At 45.4% G+C, this 25,000-nt stretch overlaps 1 protein-coding gene across 6 annotated transcripts in view; it reads right to left on the bottom strand.

The window, feature by feature from the left end:
- The window catches only part of adck1 (aarF domain containing kinase 1), a 765,048-nt gene that overhangs the window by 240,049 nt on the left and 499,999 nt on the right, over window positions 1-25,000 (bottom strand). For all 6 annotated transcript variants that reach the window (XM_072273241.1, XM_072273237.1, XM_072273238.1 and 3 more), the window contains one exon: window positions 13,554-13,703. In XM_072273241.1, the coding sequence (XP_072129342.1) occupies window positions 13,554-13,703 (150 nt within the window). The remainder of the gene's footprint in view (window positions 1-13,553; window positions 13,704-25,000) is intronic.

The following is a 25,000-nucleotide window of genomic DNA, read 5'->3' on the forward strand; positions in this document are numbered from 1 at the left end:
ACCCCTTCATGTTGCAGATGGAGCCAGGTTCACAGAGAAAATTTGACAATAATTCCCTGATCCCATCAAGTAACCTCAGGGAATGCATGGCAGGTGTCAGATTCAGGCAGGCATCAAGGTCCATTCAAATAAACCTCGTCATTCCAAAAGTCAGGAAGACAGCAGGTATTTGTTGGGGAATTCCTGAAAATCCTAAGGCTCTCAGATCCCTCTGTGGAGACTGGAGATAATGCCTTTAACACCAGACAGATAACAAGCACCTTAAAACGAATCCATGTTTTTTTTTGTCAGGAAAGCCAGTCAAGTTAAAAGCAATGAAAATAGAAGCTCGGATCAGGCTATGTTCACAAGCAGGGATGTCAATTTAACACACGGTGTCGTATGTCACTCAACCTTACTGTAACACAGTGGCTGAGTCAATGTGCAGTGACAGCTGAGCGGTAAACAATTCCATCGGCCAGAGGAGATGAGCTGAGATGCTGAAGAGTTATTGAGGGAAACATTTCATAAACTGCACTCCCACTCAGACGTGTACAATGTCCGGAACACTGAGGAACCACAGCAACCTTTTCTGCTAAAATAAAGTTGTCCCAAGGTAATTGGCTTTTCAGAACAGTTTTTTTTGGGGAGGGGGCAGAGAGTCTGGTTCAATAATCATTTCTTCTCTCACATTTACTGTACAGTGTGCTTGTTTAACTTTTATTTTGAGATACAGCAGGGTAACACGCCTTTCTGGCACAATGAGTCTCAGCCTCCCAATTACACCCATGTGACCAATTGACCTACTAACCTGTACGTATTTGGAACATGGGAGGAAACTGGAGCACCCAGAGGAAACCCATGCAGTCATAAGAAGAACATACAAATTCCTTGTAGACAGTGGCAGGAATTGATCCTGGCCTGTTTGCGCTGAAGTAACATTCCGATAACCACTACGCCATGGTCCTCTCTGTTTCATGTTTGGTAGCAGGCATGAAAGAGCTATATATAAATATGTTGGTTTCATTGGCCAGTGCTTGTGGTTCAAAGTTATTAGGCCATAAGACCATAAGCTCACCTCTGTCCCGGGATACTGATGGACTTTTACCGCTGTACCATTGAGAACATACTCACCAACTGCATCTCAGTGTGGTATGGCAATTGTCCCGTATCGGACCGCAAAGCACTCCAGCGTGTGGTGAAAACTGCCCAGCGGATTATCGGCACCCAATTGCCCACCATTGAGAACATCTATCATAATTATATGGGCAAGGTGAAAAGCATTATCAAGGATGCATCTCACCCCAACCATGGACTTTTTACTCTCCTCCCATCTGGTAGGCACTACAGGAGCCTCCGCTCCCGCACCAGCAGGCACAGGAAGAGCTTCTTCCCTGAGGCTGTGGCCCTGCTGAACCTCACATCACAGCGTTAAGCAGTATTGCACCCATATTGTACTGTCTCAGTACTTTTATATTTGTGTGCTGTAGCACTTACAAAATAATTGTGTATAAAAAGTAAATAACACTATTCTTTGCATTTCTGGTCAGATGCTAACTGCATTTCATTGGCTTTGTACTCAGCACAATGACAATAAAGTTGAATCTAATCATCTAATCTAATAAGACATACGAGCACAATTAGGTCTATAGGCCTATCAAGTCTGCTCTGCTATTTGATCATGGCTCATCCATTTCCCACTCAAATCCATTCTCCCGTCTTCTCCCCATAACCTTTCATTCCCTGACGTATCAAGAATCTATCAACCTTCACCTTAAATACACCCAATGACCCAGTCTCCACAGCCACCTGTGGCAATGAATTCCACAGATTCACCACCTCTGGCTAAAGAAATTCCTCCTCATCTCCATTCTAAAATGATGCCCCTCTATCCTGAGGTTGTGCCCTCTGGACCTAGACTCCCCTGCTATAAGAAACATCCTCTCCACATCCACTCTATCTAGGCCTTTCAACATTTGATAGGTTTCAGTGAGATCCACCCCCACCCTCCCCATTCTTCTAAATTCCAGTGAGTAGAGGCCCAGAACTATTAGGCACTCCTCATATAGTAATCCTTTCATTCCTGGAAACATTTTCATGAAATATATGATCTGTGGCTTACCTCTAGAAAGAGGCCACAGCCCACTGTTCCTCCAATGGCTTTAGCATTGTAAAAAAATCAATCCCCTACAACATAGACATAGATATAGCAGGCTCATACAGCATAGAAATGGGCCCTCCAGATCACCAGTACAGATGAAGGGTCTTGGGGGAAAAAAACATCAACTGATCATTTCTCTCCACACTTGCTAAGTTCTTCCAGCTTTGTGTGTGTTCCATTAGGTCACCAGGCCCATTAAATACCCAATTAGACTAAACCCATTTTACTCACATTACATTTCCCATCAGCAAAACCACTATTGGCAATTCACACGATCAATTCAGCTGCAGACCCGCACATTGTTGAGATGTAGGAAGTAACTGGAGTACTTGGGGGAAACTCATGTGATTACAGGGAGAAAGAGGAAACTCCACTTTCCACGGAGACGGCACCCAAGGTCAGGATCGAACCTTGGTCTCTGAGGCCGTGACACAGTGCTCTGTGTTAACAGGACAGAGTATGTGTTTAAACGACAGGAAAATAGACTAGGTTTTACACACGAGGCAGCAAGGTATAGTGAAGGTTAGCGTAATGCTTTACTGTGCCAGCTGTGAGATCAAAGTTCAATTCCTACTGCTGTCTGTAAGGCGTTTGTATGTTCTCATAAGACCATAAGACATAGAAGCTGAATCAGGCCATTCAGCCCATCAAGTCTGCTCTGCCATTTCATCATGGCTAATCCATTTCCCTCTCAACCCTGCCTTCTCTTCATAAACTTTTGCGCCCTGACTAATATAGAACCTAATAACCTCTACCTTAAATGCACCTAGTGATCTGGACTCCACAGTCACCTGTTGCAAGAATTCCATAGTCTCCCTACCACCCTCAGGCTAAATAAATTCCTCCTCATCTCTGTTCTAAATGTATGTCTCTCTGTTTTGAGGCTGTGCCCTCTGGTCCCAGAGCTGCGTGGGTTAGAGATAGTAAATTGTAGGCATGCTGTGTTGACACCAAAAGCATGGCAACACTTGGAAGCTGCCCCAGCATATCCTTGGACTGTGTTGGTTATTGACACAAAGTGACGTATTTCACTGTCGGTTTCGATGTTTTGATGTACGTGACAAAAGGAGCTAATCTTCCCTTCACACTTCTGAGGGCAATGATTCCCTGGGCTCTGTTGGACAGTGTATTTTGTCTCTCTGTGATACAGGCTGCTTCCTAGCTGATGCCAAGGTAGCATCTTAGAAAGAACAGGATCGAAGGTGAATCCCGGAGATACAAGACAGCAGATTTATTGGCTGCATCACCTTGCTCCCTGAAGCCTGTTGCATTTGTGCTGATATGTATTTCAGTCTTTGCCCGCAAGGCACATCATGGGACCATACAACACTACAGTACAGATCAGGCCCCTCGGTCCATCTAGTCCATACCACACCATTATTCCACCTTGTCCCATTGACCCGCACCTCAACCAAAACTCTCCATACCCCACCCATCCATGTGCAAAGTTCCCTTAAATGTTGCAACTGAACCCCCATCCACCACTTCTACAGGCAGCTCATTCCACACTCACAGCATGTTTTCCTTCAGGCTTCCCTTAAATATTTCAGCTTTGAACCTTAACCTATGGCCTCTAGTTCTAGGCTCATCCAACTTCAGTGCTGAAAACCTGCTTGCATTTCCTTTATCTATATCTCTCATAACTTTGTATACCACTATCAAAACTCCCCCCATTCTCCTACGCTTCAGGAAATAGTCCTAACCGATCCAACCTTTCCATATATTTCCCTATAATTCATGTAGGAGAGAGAAGGTTCCAGTGCAGTTTGTGCAGAGTTTGCATGTCCGTCCTGTGACTGCGTGGAACTACCCCAGGTGCTCCAATTTCCTCCTACGTGCTAGCTGGAAGGTAAATTTGCTAGATTACCCCGAGTATTGGTGGTTGACGTGGGAAGCAGTGGGGCAATAATGGGAAGGTGAGACAGAACAAGTTGCCTGCAAATAAATGGGGGGATTATTTCTTAATCTGAAGACACAGGCCAACAAAACAATGCCACCCAATTACACCCATGTGAACAATAAACCCGTATGTCCTTGGAATGTGGGAAGAAACCAGAGCACACGATCACAAAGAGAACATACATGCCTTTGAGCGGTGGAATTAAACGCGGATCGCTGGTGCTGTAATGGGTCTGATGGGATTGGTCTGAGAGCCAGCATTGACTTAGCGCTCTGAACGGCCTCAACTAATGTTCATTGTAAGGAAGATTTATAAAATTGTGAGGCACACAGATAAATAGCTGATATGTTTCCCCAGCCCCAAAATGTCTAATAATTAATTTGTATTTTTCTAAAGATACAGCACTGTAACTGGTCACTCCAGCCCTATGAGCCCACGCCACCCAATTGAACCCGAGTGACCAATGAACTCACTAACCCATTCGCCTTCTGAATGTGAGGGAAATCTGGAGCACCTACAGGAAACCCATGTGGGCGTGCAGAGGATGTACAAAGCCCTTAGAGGCAGCAGCAGAAATGAACCCAGGTCACTAGCATTGTAATAGCATTACGCTAATCACTACACTATCATTCAGTCCCAATACTAGATAGAGGGCATGCGCTTCAAGTTTGAAGAAGATCTGTGCGGCAAATTGAAAACCACGTAAGCCTGGCGTACAGTACACCATTAGTCCTAATGAAGGGTCTCAGCGCAAAACATTGACTCATTTGTCCTGACTATGGATGCTGACTGACTTACTAAGTGCCTCCAGCATCTTGTGTGTGTGACTTTCAAGCCTCTGTCACACCAATCGCAAGAGCGGTGCAATGGAATAAAGTAGGTAAACAATCGATAGCATGGAGAGTGGGCTCTGTGTCACATTGGACAGTCTGTTGGAGAGTGGGCTCTGTGTCACATTGGATAGTGTGTTGGAGTGTGGGTTCTGTGTCACATTGGATATTGTGTTGGAGGGTGGGTTCTGTCACATTGGATAGTGTGTTGGAGGGTGGGTTCTGTGTCACATTGGATAGTGTGTTGGATTGTGGGTTCTGTGTCACATTGGATAGTGTGTTGGAGTGTGGGCTCTGTGTCACATGGGATATTGTGTTGGATTGTGGGCTCTGTGTCACATTGGACAGTGTGTTGGAGGGTGGGTTCTGTGTCACATTGGATATTGTGTTGGATTGTGGGTTCTGTGTCACATTGGATAGTGTGTTGGAGGGTGGGTTCTGTGTCACATTGGATATTGTGTTGGAGGGTGGGTTCTGTGTCACATTGGATAGGGTGTTGGAGTGTGGGGTCCATGTCACACTGGATATTGTGTTGGATTGTGGGTTCTGTGTCACATTGGATAGTGTGTTGGATTGTGGGCTCTGTGTCACATTGGATATTGTGTTGGAGTGTGGGCTCTGTGTCACATTGGATATTGTGTTGGAGTGTGGGTTCTCTGTCACATTGGATAGTGTGTTGGATTGTGGGCTCTGTGTCACATTGGATAGTGTGTTGGAGGATGGGTTCTGTGTCACATGGGATATTGTGTTGGAGTGTGGGTTCTGTGTTACATTGGATAGTGTGTTGGAGTGTGGGTTCTGTGTCACACTAGATATTGTGTTGGAGGGTGGGTTCTGTGTCACATGGGATATTGTGTTGGATTGTGGGCTCTGTGTCACATTGGACAGTGTGTTGGAGGGTGGGTTCTGTGTCACATTGGATAGTGTGTTGGAGTGTGGGCTCTGTGTCACACTGGATAGTGTGTTGGAGGGTGGGTTCTGTCACATTGGATAGTGTATTGGAGGGTGGGTTCTGCGTCACATGGGATATTGTGTTGGAGGGTGGGTTCTGTGTCACATTGGATAGTGTATTGGAGTGTGGGCTCTGTGTCACATTGGATAGTGTGTTGGACTGTGGGTTCTGTGTCACATTGGATAGTGTGTTGGAGTGTGGGTTCTGTGTCACATTGGATATTGTGTTAGAGTGTGGGTTCTGTGTCACATTGGACAGTGAGTTGGAGTGTGGGTTCTGTGTCACACTGCATAGTGTGTTGGAGTGTGGGCTCTGTGTCACATTGGATATTGTGTTGGAGGGTGGGTTCTGTGTCACATTGGATATTGTGTTGGAGGGTGGGCTCTGTGTCACATTGGATAGTGTGTTGGAGTGTGGGTTCTGTGTCACATTGGATAGTGTGTTGGAGTGTGGGTTCTGTGTCACATTGGATGTTGTGTTGGAGTGTGGGTTCTGTCACATTGGATAGTGTATTGGAGGGTGGGGTCTGTGTCACATGGGATAATGTGTTGGATTGTGGGTTCTGTGTCACATTGGATAGTGTGTTGGAGGGTGGGGTCTGTGTCACATGGGATATTGAGTTGGAGTGTGGGTTCTGTGTCACATTGGATAGTGTGTTGGAGTGTGGGTTCTGTGTCACACTGGATGTTGTGTTGGAGTGTGGGTTCTGTCACATTGGACAGTGTGTTGGAGTGTGGGCTCTGTGTCACATTGCATAGTGTATTGGAGGGTGGGTTCTGTGTCACATTGGATAGTGTGTTGGAGTGTGGGTTCTGTGTCACATTGGATAGTGTGTTGGAGTGTGGGCTCTGTGTCACATTGGATAGTGTGTTGGATTGTGGGTTCTGTGTCACATTGGACAGTGTGTTGGAGGGTGAGGTCCATGTCACATTGGATATTGTGTTAGAGTGTGGGTTCTGTGTCACATTGGATAGTGTGTTGGAGGGTGGGTTCTGTGTCACATTGGATAGTGTGTTGGAGGGTGGGTTCTGTGTCACATTGGATAGTGTGTTGGAGGGTGGGTTCTGTGTCACATTGGACAGTGTGTTGGAGGGTGGGTTCTGTGTCACATTGGATATTGTGTTGGAGGGTGGGTTCTGTGTCACATTGGATAGTGTGTTGGAGGGTGGGTTCTGTGTCACATTGGATAGGGTGTTGGAGTGTGGGGTCCATGTCACACTGGATATTGTGTTGGATTGTGGGTTCTGTGTCACATTGGATAGTGTGTTGGATTGTGGGCTCTGTGTCACATTGGATATTGTGTTGGAGTGTGGGCTCTGTGTCACATTGGATATTGTGTTGGAGTGTGGGTTCTCTGTCACATTGGATAGTGTGTTGGATTGTGGGCTCTGTGTCACATTGGATAGTGTGTTGGAGGATGGGTTCTGTGTCACATGGGATATTGTGTTGGAGTGTGGGTTCTGTGTTACATTGGATAGTGTGTTGGAGTGTGGGTTCTGTGTCACACTAGATATTGTGTTGGAGGGTGGGTTCTGTGTCACATGGGATATTGTGTTGGATTGTGGGCTCTGTGTCACATTGGACAGTGTGTTGGAGGGTGGGTTCTGTGTCACATTGGATAGTGTGTTGGAGTGTGGGCTCTGTGTCACACTGGATAGTGTGTTGGAGGGTGGGTTCTGTCACATTGGATAGTGTATTGGAGGGTGGGTTCTGCGTCACATGGGATATTGTGTTGGAGGGTGGGTTCTGTGTCACATTGGATAGTGTATTGGAGTGTGGGCTCTGTGTCACATTGGATAGTGTGTTGGACTGTGGGTTCTGTGTCACATTGGATAGTGTGTTGGAGTGTGGGTTCTGTGTCACATTGGATATTGTGTTAGAGTGTGGGTTCTGTGTCACATTGGACAGTGAGTTGGAGTGTGGGTTCTGTGTCACACTGCATAGTGTGTTGGAGTGTGGGCTCTGTGTCACATTGGATATTGTGTTGGAGGGTGGGTTCTGTGTCACATTGGATATTGTGTTGGAGGGTGGGCTCTGTGTCACATTGGATAGTGTGTTGGATTGTGGGTTCTGTGTCACATTGGATAGTGTGTTGGAGTGTGGGTTCTGTGTCACATTGGATGTTGTGTTGGAGTGTGGGTTCTGTCACATTGGATAGTGTATTGGAGGGTGGGTTCTGTGTCACATGGGATAATGTGTTGGATTGTGGGTTCTGTGTCACATTGGATAGTGTGTTGGAGGGTGGGGTCTGTGTCACATGGGATATTGAGTTGCAGTGTGGGTTCTGTGTCACATTGGATAGTGTGTTGGAGTGTGGGTTCTGTGTCACACTGGATGTTGTGTTGGAGTGTGGGTTCTGTCACATTGGACAGTGTGTTGGAGTGTGGGCTCTGTGTCACATTGGATAGTGTGTTGGAGGGTGGGTTCTGTGTCACATTGCATAGTGTATTGGAGGGTGGGTTCTGTGTCACATTGGATAGTGTGTTGGAGTGTGGGTTCTGTGTCACATTGGATAGTGTGTTGGAGGGTGGGCTCTGTGTCACATTGGATAGTGTGTTGGATTGTGGGTTCTGTGTCACATTGGACATTGTGTTGGAGGGTGAGGTCCATGTCACATTGGATATTGTGTTAGAGTGTGGGTTCTGTGTCACATTGGATAGTGTGTTGGAGGGTGGGTTCTGTGTCACATTGGATATTGTGTTGGAGGGTGGGTTCTGTGTCACATTGGATAGTGTGTTGGAGGGTGGGTTCTGTGTCACATTGGACAGTGTGTTGGAGGGTGGGTTCTGTGTCACATTGGATATTGTGTTGGAGGGTGGGTTCTGTGTCACATTGGATAGTGTGTTGGAGGGTGGGTTCTGTGTCACATTGGACAGTGTGTTGGAGGGTGAGGTCCATGTCACATTGGATATTGCGTTAGAGTGTGGGTTCTGTGTCACATTGGACAGTGTGTTGGAGTGTGGGTTCTGTGTCACATTGGACAGTGTGTTGGATTGTGGGTTCTGTGTCACATTGGATATTGTGTTGGAGGGTGGGTTCTGTCACATTGGATAGTCTATTGGAGGGTGGGTTCTGTCACATTGGATATTGTGTTGGATTGTGGGTTCTGTGTCACATTGGATAGTGTGTTGGAGTGTGGGCTCTGTGTCACATTGGATAGTGTGTTGGAGTGTGGGTTCTGTGTCACATTGGATATTGTGTTGGAGAGTGGGCTCTGTGTCACATTGGATAGTGTGTTGGAGGGTGGGCTCTGTGTCACATTGGATAGTGTGTTGGAGGGTGGGGTCTGTGTCACATTGGATAGTGTGTTGGAGTGTGGGCTGTGTGTCACACTGGATATTGTGTTGGAGGGTGGGTTCTGTGTCACATTGGACAGTGTGTTGGAGTGTGGGCTGTGTGTCACATTGGACAGTGTGTTCGAGTGTGGGTTCTGTGTCACATTGGATAGTGTGTTGGAGTGTGGGTTCTGTGTCACATTGGACAGTGTGTTGGATTGTGGGTTCTGTGTCACATTGGACAGTGTGTTGGAGGGTGGGTTCTGTCACATTGGATAGTGTGTTGGAGTGTGGGTTCTGTGTCACATTGGATAGTGTGTTGGAGGGTGGGCTCTGTGTCACATTGGATAGTGTGTTGGATTGTGGGTTCTGTGTCACATTGGATAGTGTGTTGGAGGGTGGGCTCTGTGTCACATTGGATAGTGTGTTGGAGGGTGGGTTCTCTGTCACATTGGATAGTGTGTTGGAGGGTGGGCTCTGTGTCACATTGGATAGTGTGTTGGATTGTGGGTTCTGTGTCACATTGTATAGTGTGTTGGAGTGTGGGTTCTGTGTCACATTGGATATTGTGTTGGACTTCTACTGATGTTTGATGATGTAATTGAAAGGTGAGCAGATTTTAGGTTGAGCTGAGATTTATGGGGGAGATTACTGGTAAAGAGGAAGCACCAAAATATGCAAACCGGTCGTGGGGTTGTGAGCTGACCATTTTTTTAGCACCTCAGAGCATGGGCCTGTGCAGAGATAACTGCTGTCCAAGACAGCCTAGAACACAATAAATAGAAGTTACAAAAACAGAATCCATCAAACCTACTGTCTTTCCAATGTCCATAAATAGCTCGTCACAGTGGGCCTGTCAGAAACTGAAAAGACGATGAAAGCCCAACAACCAAGTGTTGATGGATCTACCGTGTTTCTCTTGTCACAGGACTAAAATGGTACTTTTTATATCTGTGGGATGAGCATCAGCCCCAGCAGTCAATGAAAACCTAAAGAGCTGCCAGATCTTTGACCTGAAACGTAAACTGTTTCTCTCTCCACAGGTACCGCCTGACCTGCAGAGAATTCCTAGCATTTCCTGTTTTAATTAAAGATCTGTAGCTGCTGGAAATCTGAATTATAAGCAGAAATTGGAGGCAGGTTAATTTTGCTACAGTAAGAAGCCCCAGGCAACTCAAATTTGAAGGTGAGTTGGGGAATCAGGGGTAGCTGTTGGTTCGAAAATGGCTAAAACCCATCCCCCTACCTCAGGCTATACTGTATTTTGTTTCTGTGTCTCAACATCCACTCGTATCATTATCACAAGCACAAGTGATTCTTCAGGTGCTGGAAACTGAGCAATGCACATAAAGTGCTGAAGGAACCAGCATAATAGACAGCACCTGTGGTGCAGAATAAGCAGTCGACGTGATGAAGAGTCTCAGCCCGAAACATCGACAGTTTATTCCCCTCCATAGATGCTGCCTGACCTAATGAGTTCCTCCATTTTGTCTGCGCGTTGCATTTGCATCATGTTTATCTTTGCACAGGTGTACGCTTTGTGTCTTTTAAGTATATATAACTTGTCATGTTTGTAATGTGCTGTACTGCTGATGTACAAAGTGAAATTTCATGGCATTTATACCACATGTTTACATGGCTATAAACTTTAATTTGATCCTGAAACATGGGGAGAGTAAAATCAGCTTGGTGTAGAATTGGCGTGAGCAGATTCTTGATTCTCAGCATGGAAACAGTGAGCTGAAGGGCCTCTGTTTGTTCTCAGTGTTTCCGAGATGCTGAAAATGCTCAGCAGGTCAGGCAGCATCCATGCAGAGAGACACAGCGTTTATGTTTCATCAGAGAAAGGAAGTTGCTACTAAGATCTTGTTGCGAAGATCTTCACTCGGACATCATCCTGAGCAAACAATTCTGTTGCACTCCCCATTCCTTTGAATCCTCTGTAAAATTTTCCAAGTTATCAAGGTTTAGTTACAATTGTCAAAACCTGTCGAATATTTAAGGTCCTACATAGAGTGGACATAGTGAGGATGTTTCCTGTAGTGGGGGTGGAACCTAGGACAGAGGGCACAACCTCAGAATAGAGAGATGTCCATTTAAGCCCTCCCTAACAGCTCTACCAAACCTGCCCGCAAGCTTATTGATACCCCTTGAGTTCAGGTGAAACCCATCCTTTTCGTACAGAACATAACTTCCCCTGAAGAGATACCACTGATCGAGAATCTGAAACCGTGGGAGGCAACATACCATCTGCGTGTCTCTTTTATATCCAGAGAATCTCCTGTCTGTTCCTCTAACAATGGAATGGAATCCCCTATCACTACTGAACTCTTCTCCGCCTGTCGCTTCTGAAACACAGAGCCAGACTCAGTGACGGAGACCTGATTGCTGTGGCTTTCCTCTGCTATTTCATCCACCCCCTACAAGTGTATCCAATGCGGTGGACCTGTTTTGAGGAGAACAGCCAAAGTGGCTGCCTGCCTATCCCCTTTTCCCCCTCCAGACAGTCACCCAGTTACCGGCGTCCTGCATTTTGAGTGTAACAAACTCTCTGTATGTCAGTCAATTAAGCACCCCACCCCCCTCCCCAGTCTCCCGAATGATCTACAGTTCATCCAGTTCCTTAATACAGTTTGAAAGAAGCTGAAGCTGAACACAGTTACAAGTCAACTGCATTGGAGTGCGGAGTTACAGATGGGGCATGCTGGGCGCCGATAGCAAATTTCCCTTCCTGAACAACGTTAGATAGAGGTTTACCTTGATGTTCTTTATGGTATGAACACTTCCAGATCTGTGCTCCCAGCATGTAATTAATTAATTAGTTAATTAGGGAGGCACAGTAGTGTAGTGGTTGGTGTAATGCTTTAACAGCTGTAATATCAGGGATCAATTCCCATCAACGTCTCTAAGGAGTCTGTACATCTCCTCCAGGTGCTCTGGTTTCCTTCATGTCACAAAGACATATGGGTTAGGGTTATTAAGTTGTGGGCATGCTCTGTTGGAGCAAGAATCGTGGCAACACCTGCGGCCTGCCCCCTCAGACTGTGTTAGTTGTTGAGAGAAAATGCCACGTTTCTCTGTATGTTTTGAGGTTTCTTATCTTTTATCTTATAATTCAGACCTTACAGCCACTGCTCCTGTCTAGGTCATGTCCTTCATAATACAGCAACGTATCCCCGGAGAGGCATGGGCTTAGAGCTGTGGTCCACACCTTGGGGACGATAGTAGGCTCCGTAATTCATTTTAGTCAGCACAGCCAAGATGGGCCCAACAGCCTCTTCAGTGTTGCAACTTTCCCTAATTCTGTAAGGCTGTGTGAAATCATTTCAGATGCCCGAAAGCTTGGTCATATTGATGGAAAAGAGAGAATTAGAGGAGTGGTGAGATTAAGAGGGGAATTGACGGGTTTAGGAATTTGTCAATTGAATGCGTGGCCTCAAATGAGCAGGACCAGAGATGTATGAATTCTGTGGTTCTACACTCAAATATAGAACCCGGAACAGTGAACATTACAGCAAGCACAGGCCCTTTGGTACATGGTGTAGTGCCAACCTTTTAAACTCCTCTAAGATCAATCTAACTTCCCTCCTGCAGAACCCTTCCTATTTCTATCATCCATATGCCCGTTTAATTAAGAGTTTCTTAAGTGACCCTAACGTACCTGACTCCAACACCACCCCTGGCAGAGCGTTCCACGCACCCACCACTCTCTCTGTAAAGAACTTTCCTCTGACACACGCTGGAGTGCCAAGACAGCACAGTGGTTAGCTCAAACTTATTACAGCGTGGGACATTCTGAGGTTCAGAGTCCATTTCCAGCACTGTCCCTAAGGAGTCTGTACGTCCTCCCCGTGAAACGCACAGGTTTTCTCCAGGTGTGTCGATTTCCTCCCATAGTCCAAAGACATACCAGGTAAGTTAATTGGTCATTGTAAATTGTCCCGTGATTAGATTAGAGCTAATAGGGTTTGTCAGGGGTTACTGGGACGGCATGGCTCAAAGGGCCGGTAGAGCCTACACCGCGGTGTATCACAATTTTTTTAAAAAACTAATTAAAACAAACCCACCCCCCACATACTTTCAACCAACCAACTTAAAATTACACCTCTTGCATTAGCCATTTCTGCCCTAGGAAAAAAGACTGGCTATTCACTCTAACTATGTCTCATCGTCTTGTACAACGCTATCAAGTCTCCTCTCATCCTCCTTCGCTCCAAAGAGTAAAGCCCTAGCTCACTCAGCCTATCTTCATAAGACATGCTCTTTAGTCCAGGCAGCATCCTGGTAAATCTCCTCTGTACCCTCTCAGAAACTTCCACATCCTTTCCACAATGAGGCAATCATTACTGAATATAACATTCCAAATAAGATTGCAGGGTTTGAGCCTGTGGCCTTCCGACTCTTGACTCGTCTGTCTTGGTGCCATGGTTTTCAACAAAGTGGCTTGAGAGCTTACCTGATATAGTCCATGGTCCAGCAATACAATTTCAGCCTTGTTGGTTTGAGGAGACTTTCTCACTAACACATTGCCTGGGTGTGGATCACAATGCACAAATCCATTTACAAAGATCATCTCACTGTAGAGCTTCCCCAGATATTGAGAGATCTGGAATAAAGAGTGAAATATTATTATTTTTGTTATTGTTTTTTAGTACTTTTATGTCCTGCCACAGCTCCTCCCTCATTTGATCAATGTGTTGACAAGTGTTTATCAGAATACATAAAAGTGGAAAATGCTGGAGATATTTAGTGTAGCACACAAAATGCCGGAGGAATTCAGCAGTTCAGGTAACATGTATGGAGAGGGCTAAACAGTTGTTGCTTTGGGCCGAGACCTATGTCCCTCTAAGGTGTACGTGTACACACACACACACACCCATCCCCCCCCACCTTTTACTACTAGTGCACAAAATGTCACCCTCTACATCGTTGGTGCGTTAGGTATATTTCACGATCGTACACAATCACATGTCCTTCTCCGGTTTCGGACGCAGACGTTGTTGACAATGTGAGTGCACGAAGATTTGTCTGCAGGTTTTAGAACTGACTTATTTACACTGTTTTTATTGAAGACATTATTGATTCACTATGAAGAATTCCGAAGAAGCAAAGGGCGTGAAGCACAAAAAAAAATTCTAGTTCATTTGAAGCAGAATGGCTTAGAACAACTTCAGGTTTACTTCCACTTAAAAATTCAGAGAGTACCTGTTGTTGTCATTGGGTAAAAAATTGTATAGCACAAGATTTTTGTGCACATTGGTCATTACAAGTTAGAGGGTACATTGACCAAGACCCTTCATCAGGACATTGAATGCAATTTCAGAAGGCCATGGGTTCAAATCCTGCAAGCACCTATGAGTGTAGAAACATACGATTGCAGGCATCTCTGATCCTGTTCATTAGTGGCTGTGCACTCAATTTCCTGTCATTGAAGGGCCAACACCCTTTATCATGAAACACACATCAAAGTTGCTGGTGAACGCAGCAGGCCAGGCAGCATCTCTAGGAAGAGGTAAGTTATAATGAAGGGTCTCAGCCTGAAACATCCACTATCTATTCCTCTCCATAGATGCTGCCTGACCTGCTGAGATCCTCTAGCATTTTGTGTCACTCTGAATTTCCAGCATCTGAGGAATCCTGTGTTTACGATTTGCTGAAAACATTCAGTAGGCCAGCTAACAACCATGGAGAACAACTGTCATTGATAACACTTCTGCCATCACTTCCAAGTGTTTAATAAAATTAGCCTCTTTCCCCTTCCCCCTTCCCCCACCTTTTTATTCTGGCATTTCCCTCCTTCATTCTCAGTCCTGATGAAGGGTCTCGGCCTGAAACGTCAACTGTTTATTCATTTCCATAGATGCTGTCTGACCTGCTGAGTTCCTCAAAGCATTTTGTGTGTGTGTTGCATCAAATTATCAAATTTGTCAGACAGAGTCTCTCAAAGCCATGCTGACAATCCTTGATTAACCAATGACTCTTCCCCACCCCACCCTGCCATCTTTTAAGTGTAGATTAATAAAGTAACAAGCTTCCCATAAAGTGTGACTTTTCACCTCTAAACCCCGTTGACAATCAGAATCAAGTTTATTATCACTGACGTAGGCGTAAAATTTGGTGTGTTGTGGCAGCAGCACAGAGCAGTACATTAAAAATTACCATCATTTATAATAGGAAATATTTTTAAATAAATTAATAAAAAGAGAGTAAAATAGTAGTGTTGAAGGGTTCATAGACTATTCAGAAATCTGGTGGCAGAGGGGAAGAGCTGCTCCTAAAATGTTGAGGTTGCATCTTCAGGCTCCTGTACCTCCTCTCTGATGGTAGTTATGAGAAGAGAGCATGTCCTAGGTGGTGGGGGTCTTTTATTTTTTTTTAATATAATTTTTATTGAGTTTTCGAAATGATTACATAGAATGATAATATCTACCCTCCCCCCTCCCCCCCAATATATACACCTACCTGAAAAAAAAGAAGAAAGGAGAACTGCCTGGATATTGGAAAGTTTCCACATGCTCCATGGGATTCAAAATAAATTTAGTATATGTATTTATTACTTTCCCCAAGGGACCAACAACTTTATCATTGGAGCAACTAAATATGCCATCCTATCTTTTGTAAATATGGGCGCCAAATATTCAAAAATGTATCATATTTATCTCTAAAATTATAAGTAATTTTTTCGAGGGTGGGGGCCTTTTACGAAGGATGCCGCCTTCGTGAGGCAGCGCCCTCTGAAGATGCCCTCGATGGATAAGAGGCTAGTGCCTCTGCAGCTTTTTCCTGATGCTGGGCACTGGTGCCTCCACACCAGACAGTAATGCAGCCAGTCAGAATGCTCACCTTCAAACACCCCCTTCTCCCCACCACTAATATTATTGTAACGAAAACCATTAACATCAGAGGGTTTAAGAATGCTGGGTGAAAAAATCCTGTCAATTTCTGTTTTAGTCCCTGTGATTATTATTTTTTTCTTCAGGTCGATGCCTACATTCTTAAAGTCTCTGGGACAATTCCACAGGGATTTGAAAATAATAACGAGTTTGCAAAGTGAGCCTCTTTGGAACAACAGCATTTTGTTGACTTTGCTATTATCACCGCTATCACCACAAAGCACAATGTCAGCAGAAACAATAATTAAAAGGCAGCACTCCAATCGCACGGCCCCTGAACTCCAGGCAACATCACAGCAGAGGCTCATAGATTGCCCGTATTCACAATCAGAACTCTCCACTCTTTGGGAGATCAGAAGAATGAGGGGGAATCTCGCTGAAGCTTATGAATATTGGAAGGTCTAAATAGAGTGGATGTGGAGAGGGGATTTCCTGGAGTGGGGGAGCTAAGGGCCAGAGGGCACTGCTTCAGAATAGAAAGACATCCCTTTAGAACAGAAATGAGGAAGAATTTCTTCAACCGGAGGGTGATGAATTTGTGGAATTCATTGCCTCATATGGCTGTGTAGGCCAATTCATTGCGTATATTTAAAGCAGAGGTTGATAGGTGCTTGAATAGTAATGGCGTCAAAGGTTATAGGGGAATAGGATTGAGAGGGACACTATATCAGCCATGCTTGAATGGTGAAGCAGACTCGATGAGTTGGATGGCTTAATTCTGCTCCTATGTCTTATGGTCTTACGGTCTTAGTGGGGCGTGGCAATGCAGACTTCTGATCCTCGGACTGACCTTAGACGTGCCTTTGAAGTTTTGGAAGGAAGCAGAGCAGGGAGAAGGTGAGGCTCATGGAGATTCCATTGTTATCAAAGCTTACTGCATCCTCCTGGGGTCATCTAAATAGCAGATCTTGCATTAAGACCATAAGATACAGGAGCAGAATAGGCCATTTGGCCCACTAAGTCTGCTCTGCCATTTCATCATGCGTGACCCAATTTTCCTCTTAACCCCAGTCTCCTGCCTTCTCCCCAGAAGCCTTCATGCCCTGACCAATAAAGAATCTATCAACCTCTGCTTTAAATATACATAAAGACTTGACCTTCACAGCTGCCTATGGCAAAGAATTCCACAGATTCACCACTGTCTGGCTAAAATTCCTGATCATCTCCATTCTAAAAGGATGCCCCTCTATTCTGAGGCTGTATTCTCTGGTCTTGTACTCTCCCACCATAGGAAACATTCTCTCCACATCCATTCTATCAAGGCCTTTCACCATTCCATAGGTTTCACTGAGGTCACTCTTCATTCTTCTGAATTCCAGTGAACACAGGCCCAGAGCCATCACACCCTCTTCATATGACAAGCTATTCAATCCTGGAATAATTTTTGTGAACTTACTTTGACCCGCTCCAGTTTCAACACATCCTTTCTAAGATAGGGGGCCCAAAACTGCCCACGATACTCCGTGAGGCCTCATCAGTGCTTTATAAAGTACGAACATTACATTCTTGCTCTTGCAACACCCGGGTTAAGATCTTATTCCTAATTTTGTAGGTTAGTTCATTTGAAAGTTTTCTGCAGAAGCAGTGCGTTCTGCTGGCATGTCAGACTCTGGGTCAACATGTACCCCCTGCTTTAGAGGTAAAAGGTGATTCCAGTGGAGAATTTTGACAGACTCATTCCCATCTTCTGGCTTCACCCGGAAAACTGGCACATCTGGCGTCTGACTCTCCACTTCGTAAGGCATAGCCACCCAGTGGTCAGCCAACTGATGCTTCCTAGTAGCTCCAAATTCCTTATGGGTACTCTGTCTCCAGGCATCATCTGGGAGAACCTAATCTTTTGATCATATCTCCTCTTCTTTCCTTGATGCTGCTTGGTAGCAGAGACCTCTGCTAGTTCATAAGCCTTTTGCAGTTCCTTCCTCATGTCAGACACTAAAGATAGGTCTTTCTTGGCAAGTCTTCCCTGCCAGTCATAAAACAAGAGATCTACAGGCTTCGCGCCTGAACATCAAATAGTAAGGCGAGTATCCAGTGGCTTCATTCTGTGTAGAGTTGTTGCAGTGGACCAGATGCCCAATATGCTGACTCCATTTGTTCTTCTTACTGATATTCAGGATTCTGAGCATGTCTAGCAATGTCCGATAGAACCTGTCAGGCTGGAGATTACCCTGAATGTGATAAGGAGTGGTCCCCAACTTCTTGACTCCAAGCATGCCCCGTACCTCATGTATGAGCCTACTCTTAAAATCCCTTCCTTGATTGCTGTGCATCCATCTTAGAAGGCCATAAGGAACAAAATATTTTTCCCATAACACTTTGGCCATCTGATCCTTTGTAGAGAAGGCTTGGGCATATCAGTAATAGCCAAGACATTCGCAGTGTTGCTGGAATCAGGCTCTTTGGAGAGGAAGTTCATACACACCAAATCAAGTGGCCCCACACTCTGTAAATGGGATAAGGGAGCGACCCTGGTAGACAGCATCTTCCTCTGAATACATCGAATGCACGACTTACAGTACTTTCAACTTCAAGCTTCATCTGGGGCCAGTTGAACTGATCACGCTGGGTACTGGTGAGGCCTGAACTGCAAAGAGGTCAGCTATACACGTAAACAGGATGACAGTGATTGTGTGGAACACCTCGGAGAAAGAGAGGTCACCCCCAGGCAGGGAATGTTGATGGCACAGCTTTTTCCAGTGCCTGTAATGTCTAGTTTTCCTGTGAGAAAACCAGGAGAGAGACAATCTCCTGGATCAGGAAAGTTGATAGCCAAGTCACTCAAATTTGGTGACTTCCCGGTACCTGAGAGTCAGAAAAGGAGACTGACAGAGAAGATATTAAAGTTCAAAGATGTCCTTTCTACTGACAAGTTTGATGTGGGTTGTTCCAAGAGTACTCACCACACCATTGAGTGACAGGACACCCCTTTCAGAGAGAGGTCTCGACGACTAGCACAGCAGAGCTGGAGGATGTTCGGCAGCACCTGCTGAAACTGAAGGAAGCAGGGATTATCACTGAGCCATCAAGTTCCTATGTGTCACCCATAGTGGTGGTGAGGAAAGAAGAATGGGAAGGTACGAATGTGTGTTGACTATTGGACTCTGAACTGACGAACAGTTCCCGACCAATATACTGTTCTGCAGATCAAGGACTCACTGGCCTGCCTGAGTGGAGCAAAGTGGTTCAGTGTGCTGGACCTAAGGAGCGGGTATTATCAGATACCCATGAGTGAGACTGACAAGAAGAAGATGGCATTCATATGTCCATTTGGATTCTTCCAATTTGAAAGAATGCCCCAGGGCATATCAGGAGCACCAGCTACTTTCCAACGTGTCATGGCGAAGACTGCTGGGGACATGAACTTGCTGAGGTGCTAGTGTGCCTGGATGATCACAATAGTGCTCGGGTCCAGGCTACTGAAGATATTAGGCCATCTGAAAGCTGAAGGGTTGAAACTGTCACTGGACAAGTGCCAGTTTTGCAAGACGTCTGTCAACTACGTCAGGTCAAAGTCCCACAGAATGGAGTAGTTACAGAACCATCCAAGATAGAGGCGGTGACCACATGGCAAAGGCCCAAGAATGTGAATGCTCTATGGTCATTCCTTGGATTCTGTGGGTGCTACCAGATATTTGTGAAGGACTACCCTAAAGTAAGCCAGCCTTTGAATCAGCTTCTGTGAAGTTACCCTCCCTTGGGGAAGAAAGGGAGAAGGACAAAAGGAGAAGATGGTAAAGTTCAGCTTAGTCCTTTGGAGCCTTTCGGAGCAAAATGTGAAGAGGCCTTCCAGGTGCTGAATGAGCTACTAAATAAAGCACTTGTGTTGGCCTTTGCAAACCCCCAACTGCCATATGCACTGCATACAGACGCCATCCGAGAGGGCTTAGGGAGTGTTCTGTATCAGGATCAGGGCACAGGGTTGAGACCCGTTGCCTTTGTCAGCCAGAGTCCATCACCCTCCGATCAAAACTACCTCATGCACAAATTGGAGTTTCTGGCATTGGAATGTGCTGTGGTGGGTAAGTTAAATGCCTGTCTATATGGTGCCAAGTTCGAGGTGAGGACTGAAAAAAAATCCATTGACTTGTATCCTGACCTCAGCGAAACTAGATGCCACAGGCCATTGTTGGTTGGCAGCGTTGTCTGCCTATGAATTCAGCCTGAAGTATTGGCTAAGGAGCCAGAACATTGATGTCGATGCATTGTCCCGATGTTCACATGAAGGGCAGGAAATGGATGGAGAGTGTAAGAGTGTTCCTGCCTCTGGAATTAAAGCGATGTGCCAGTTCTCCACCACGGGGAAATCAGAGGCAAGGCTGCGGCAGGATACAGCTGTGGAACATTTCTGGTTGTCATTCCACAAGCTTTCTGCAACGCGACTGCCCTGAATACAAAGCAGTTGCCTGCATTGGTCGTGGGGAAGTGGTGGCAGCTCAGCAAGATGACCCTTGTATAGGTGTTGTCTGGGCAGCTGTGGCAGAAAGGGGATATGGACAAGGATGAAAAGACTATGCCCCTGCTGTGAGAGAATGGAACAAAGTGGAGTTAAGGAACCAGGTTCTGTACTGGGTCACGTCTCCTCCAGACTGGCCTCAGCATTCCCAGTTGGTTTTGCCTGAGAAACATCGAAGGATTGTGCTGATGATTCAGGTCATTTGGGGTTTGACAACACCTATTGATCAGCTCGGGATCGGTTCAACCGGCCCCGAATGAAGCCTGAGGTTGAAGACTACTGTAAGTCGTGCATTCGATGTATTCGGAGGAAGATGCTGCCGACAAGGGTGGCTTCCTTATTCCATTTCCAGGGTGCAGAGCCACTTGATTTAGTATGTATGGATTTCTTTGCCATGGAGACTGATTCCAGCAGCACTGCAAATGTCTTGATTATTACTGATCCCCACACCAGATATGCTCAAGCTTTCCCTACAAAGGATCAGGGAGCGTCCACCATGGTCAAAGTGTTATAGGGAAAGTATTTTGTTCCATTATGACCTTCAAGTCAGATACACAATGATTCGGGAAGAGATTTTGAGAGTAGGCTCATACATGAGTTACTGGGCATGCTAGGAGTATAAGTTAAGGACCACTCCTTATCATCCATAGGGCAATCCCCAGCCTGAGAGGTTCAACTGGACATTGCTAGATATGCTTGGAACCCTGGATATCAGCAAGGACAGCAAATGGAGTCAGCAAATTGGGCATCTGGTCCACTGCTACAATTAGGTTCTCCCAGCTGATGCCTGGAGACAGAGTACTCATAAGGAATTTGGAGTTACTAGGGAAACATACGTTGGCTGACTGCTGGGTGGTTACACTTTACATAGTGGAAAATTAGATGCCAAATGTGCCAGAAGATAATAATGAGCCTGTCAGAATCACTTTTTACCTCTGGAGCAGGAGGTACGTATTGACCCAGAGCCTAACATGGACCCTACATCTAGTAGGAGGACTCTACACCGAAGGGGGAGAACAGAAAGGCAATCAGTGGGGAGACTGAGAGGGACCCAACCACTGAATGATGTATGAACTCAGCAGTGAGGAAATGGGAGTGTGGTATACTTTATCTTGTGCAAACTCCCCAGTAATTAATGACGATATTCCTGAACCTCACCACACTGATGCAGATGTAGTGGAGAGAGGTACAGGTAGACTTGATGTTAGACAATGAAGGGAAGCTGGGCTCCAAAGTTATTGGGGATGAAGCTGAGCTCAGTCAAGTGACAAGGAGATGCGAGTTGCCAGAGTAATAGACAGGGGAGGCATCCCCAAGAAGACAAGAAAGATCACCAGGAGTTCTTAGGGCTGAAGAGGCTGAAGGTGGGATAAGAAGGTCTCAAAGAGTCGGGAAACTCCCAGACAGGCTGGCTTATGATGCACCAGGGGAACAGAATGTTGTGTCTATCCCCTTAGTGAGGTACATCACTATCATTCACAAAAGGGTTGGAGGTCTTGACATCACAAAATTTCTTTGCAAATTGTGTTATTAATGATGGTTTAATAAGTTTCAAAGTTATGAGGACATGATTTTTGGTGGGGGGAAGAGTGTAACGCTCTGGTTAAGATTTTACTGCTAATGTTGTAGGGTATTGCATTTAATGGTTTTCTGTAGAAGCCGTGTTTTCTGCTGATAGTGTTTGGGCTACCATTAAAGATAAGGAGTTGTGATGTTCATGCTTAGGAATGTTGGGTCCAGCCAATCAGGATGGCGGCATTGGGAGAAGGTTCTAGAGAAAGCTGGGCGAACAAGTTTTATGACGGACTTTGGGGTGTTTTGGTGTCTTTTCAATGGGAGCTGGAGAGAGAAGATCGAGAGAAGTGGTGGTAGGATTTGATCCAACCGGAGTGTGCGACTCATTGTAGTCTGAGATGGGAAGTTCTACTTGTGATCGGTGAATAGGAGTTGGCACCGTGAGCACAAGGACACATCCAGCTTTTGGAAGATATGTGCTCCAACCTTGTGTACATTTGACTGTAATTTATAATGGGCCTTCTTATTTTTTTCTTTCTTCTTTAATAACTATTTGATTAAGCTGACATTCATAAATACACCTTCTTTATAATTGCCTGCAGTGTACGATCTGTTATTCCTTGCTGACTGATAATTGCATGTGGGTAATGTTTATACAGTATTCACCCAGATTGCGGTTCGGGTGGTCGAGACGTTCCAACTTTCCAGTCTGGTGGGACCCAAGTAAGAGTGACCCTAGACGTACAGAGTTCGAGAAAGGTGGTTTTTCCCTCCACTGAGTCCAGGGGCTAATGAGCTGTGTTTCGAGAGACACCTGGTAAAAAGGGGCTTCAATTTTATATTCTAGTCCTCTTGACAACATCCCCTGCACCATCAACCTACAGCACATGCTATTCGGGGACTTAAGCTATATTTTTTTGTGACTGTATATTTTTCTGCTATTGTAACCATATGTGCTATATGCGCTGTATGCTGCTGGTAATGCGTTTTGCACCTTGGCCCTGGAGGAACACTTCATTTGGCTATATTTTTATACGGTTCAATGATAATTAAACTTGAACTTAGACTTGAAATTGTCAATTTTTTGTGAATGTACAACATAAAACAGGACAGCACAGAAACAGGCCTTTCAGCCCATGATGTTGAACTGAGTTAATTAAGCTAAAGGTGCCAAATGACACTAATCCTGTCCATCCGCTGCTTCAAGGCCTGGAATTCAGGGTCCCGTCATTGGCAAGTCTGGACTTGCAGGCCTGGAGTTTGGGGTCTCATCATTGGTTAGTCCTGGGGTCAGTACCAAAAATCGAAGCCCAAATGTCGATTGGAAGTCCAGAAGTCGAGGCCCAAAGGCTGAAGTATTGGGTCTACATGTCTGAGTGTCCAGTAGGAAAGTCAGAAGCTCGTTGTCCGTGAGTACACTGGAGTCCAGGAGGCCAATCCCAGGACTGCAGGACTGTCAGGGTGTGTGGGAGAGTGGGAGGGAGGATCTTGCTGTTGTTGTTTTGTTGCTTCTTGTGTTCTGTGTTGTTCTGCTAAGCATTGTGGGCATGCCAGAAAGTGCGGCGATACTCATGGGCTGCTCCCAGTACATCCTTAAATTGCGTTGCTTATGTTCACTGTATGATTCGATATGCATTCCACAAATAAATGAATCTGATTCTGCACATGGTCTGTATCTCTCCATTCTCTGTGGACCTTATTGTTTCCCTGCACTGCACTCTCTGTAACTGTAACACTTCGTTCTCCATTCTGTTATTGCTTAACCTTGTACTACCTCAATGTATTTTGTAATTAATTCATTTGTACGAACAGAATGCAAGACAAGCTTTTCACTGAACTTTGTACATGTGACAGTAATAAACCAATCAATTTATACTTATGATCCTCTTGAACATCTCCCACCATCCCTGGCAGTGCATTCCAGCTATGTACCACTCTTTGTGTATATATTAAAAAAAAACTTGCTTCCCACATCTCCCCTGAACCCTCCTCCCCACCCCCCTCCCACCCTGCCCACTGACCATCTAGTACTAGACTATTGACTCTGGGAAAGAGATACTGGCTGTCAATTCTGTCTATGCCACATATCATTTCATAAACTTCTATTAAGTCTCCCCTCAGCCTCTGCCGCTGCAGAGAAAATAATGTAGCTTGTCCAATCTCCTTATAGCATCTGCTCTAAACGAAATGGATTCAAGGGCAGGTGTTCTCAGTGAATCTTTTACAGAACCGAGAGTCACAAAGGAGCGCATAATGGGAAGAATAGGTCTAACTTTAACATGACTGCACTTATAATGGACACAGTGGCGACCAGATCAGTGTTGGCACGGTAGTATGGTGGTTGGCATAACACTATCACAGAGCCAGCAACCTGGGTTCCACCCCACTGCTGTGTGTAATGAGTATGAATGTTCACCCCGTGACTGCATGGGGTTTCCTCCGGGTGTTCCGGCTCCCTCCCACATTCCAAAGACATACGGGCTCAGAAGATTAATCGGTTACATTGATGCGACTGGGTGATGAGGACCGAAAAGGGCTTGTTGCAATGCTGTATCTTTTAAATTACCTTTTTGAATAGATAGGTAGATAGATAAGTATGCAAGCAAGCCCGTATCTAATTTGACTTCATCACCATGTCCACGGTAACATGCCCTTCTGTGCCAGTGAGTCCATGCCTCACAATTACCCCCATGTGACCAATTAACCTCCTAACCCGTACATTTTTGCATTGCAGAAGGAAACAGGAGCACCCAAGGGAGCCCACGTGGTCACAAGGAAAATGTATAAACTCCTTCCAGACAGCAGTGGAATTCAATCTAGGTCATTGGCCAATTTCTATATGGCCACCCAAAGGATATTGATCAAAGACTCCAGTGTCTGTTTTTGATAGAGGTTATTAAATCTAAGTACATTGGCCAGAGCTTCAGTGACTGTTAATTCCAACTCTTCAGGGGCCTGGCCAATGGTCATTAGAGGTGACCACCCCATCACACTCTTCCAGCAGGAGGCAATGCAGTCCAGATATCACCACCCCTTGCC

Source organism: Mobula birostris, chromosome 1, assembly GCF_030028105.1.
Source record: "Mobula birostris isolate sMobBir1 chromosome 1, sMobBir1.hap1, whole genome shotgun sequence".
Classification (NCBI taxonomy): domain Eukaryota; kingdom Metazoa; phylum Chordata; class Chondrichthyes; order Myliobatiformes; family Myliobatidae; genus Mobula; species Mobula birostris.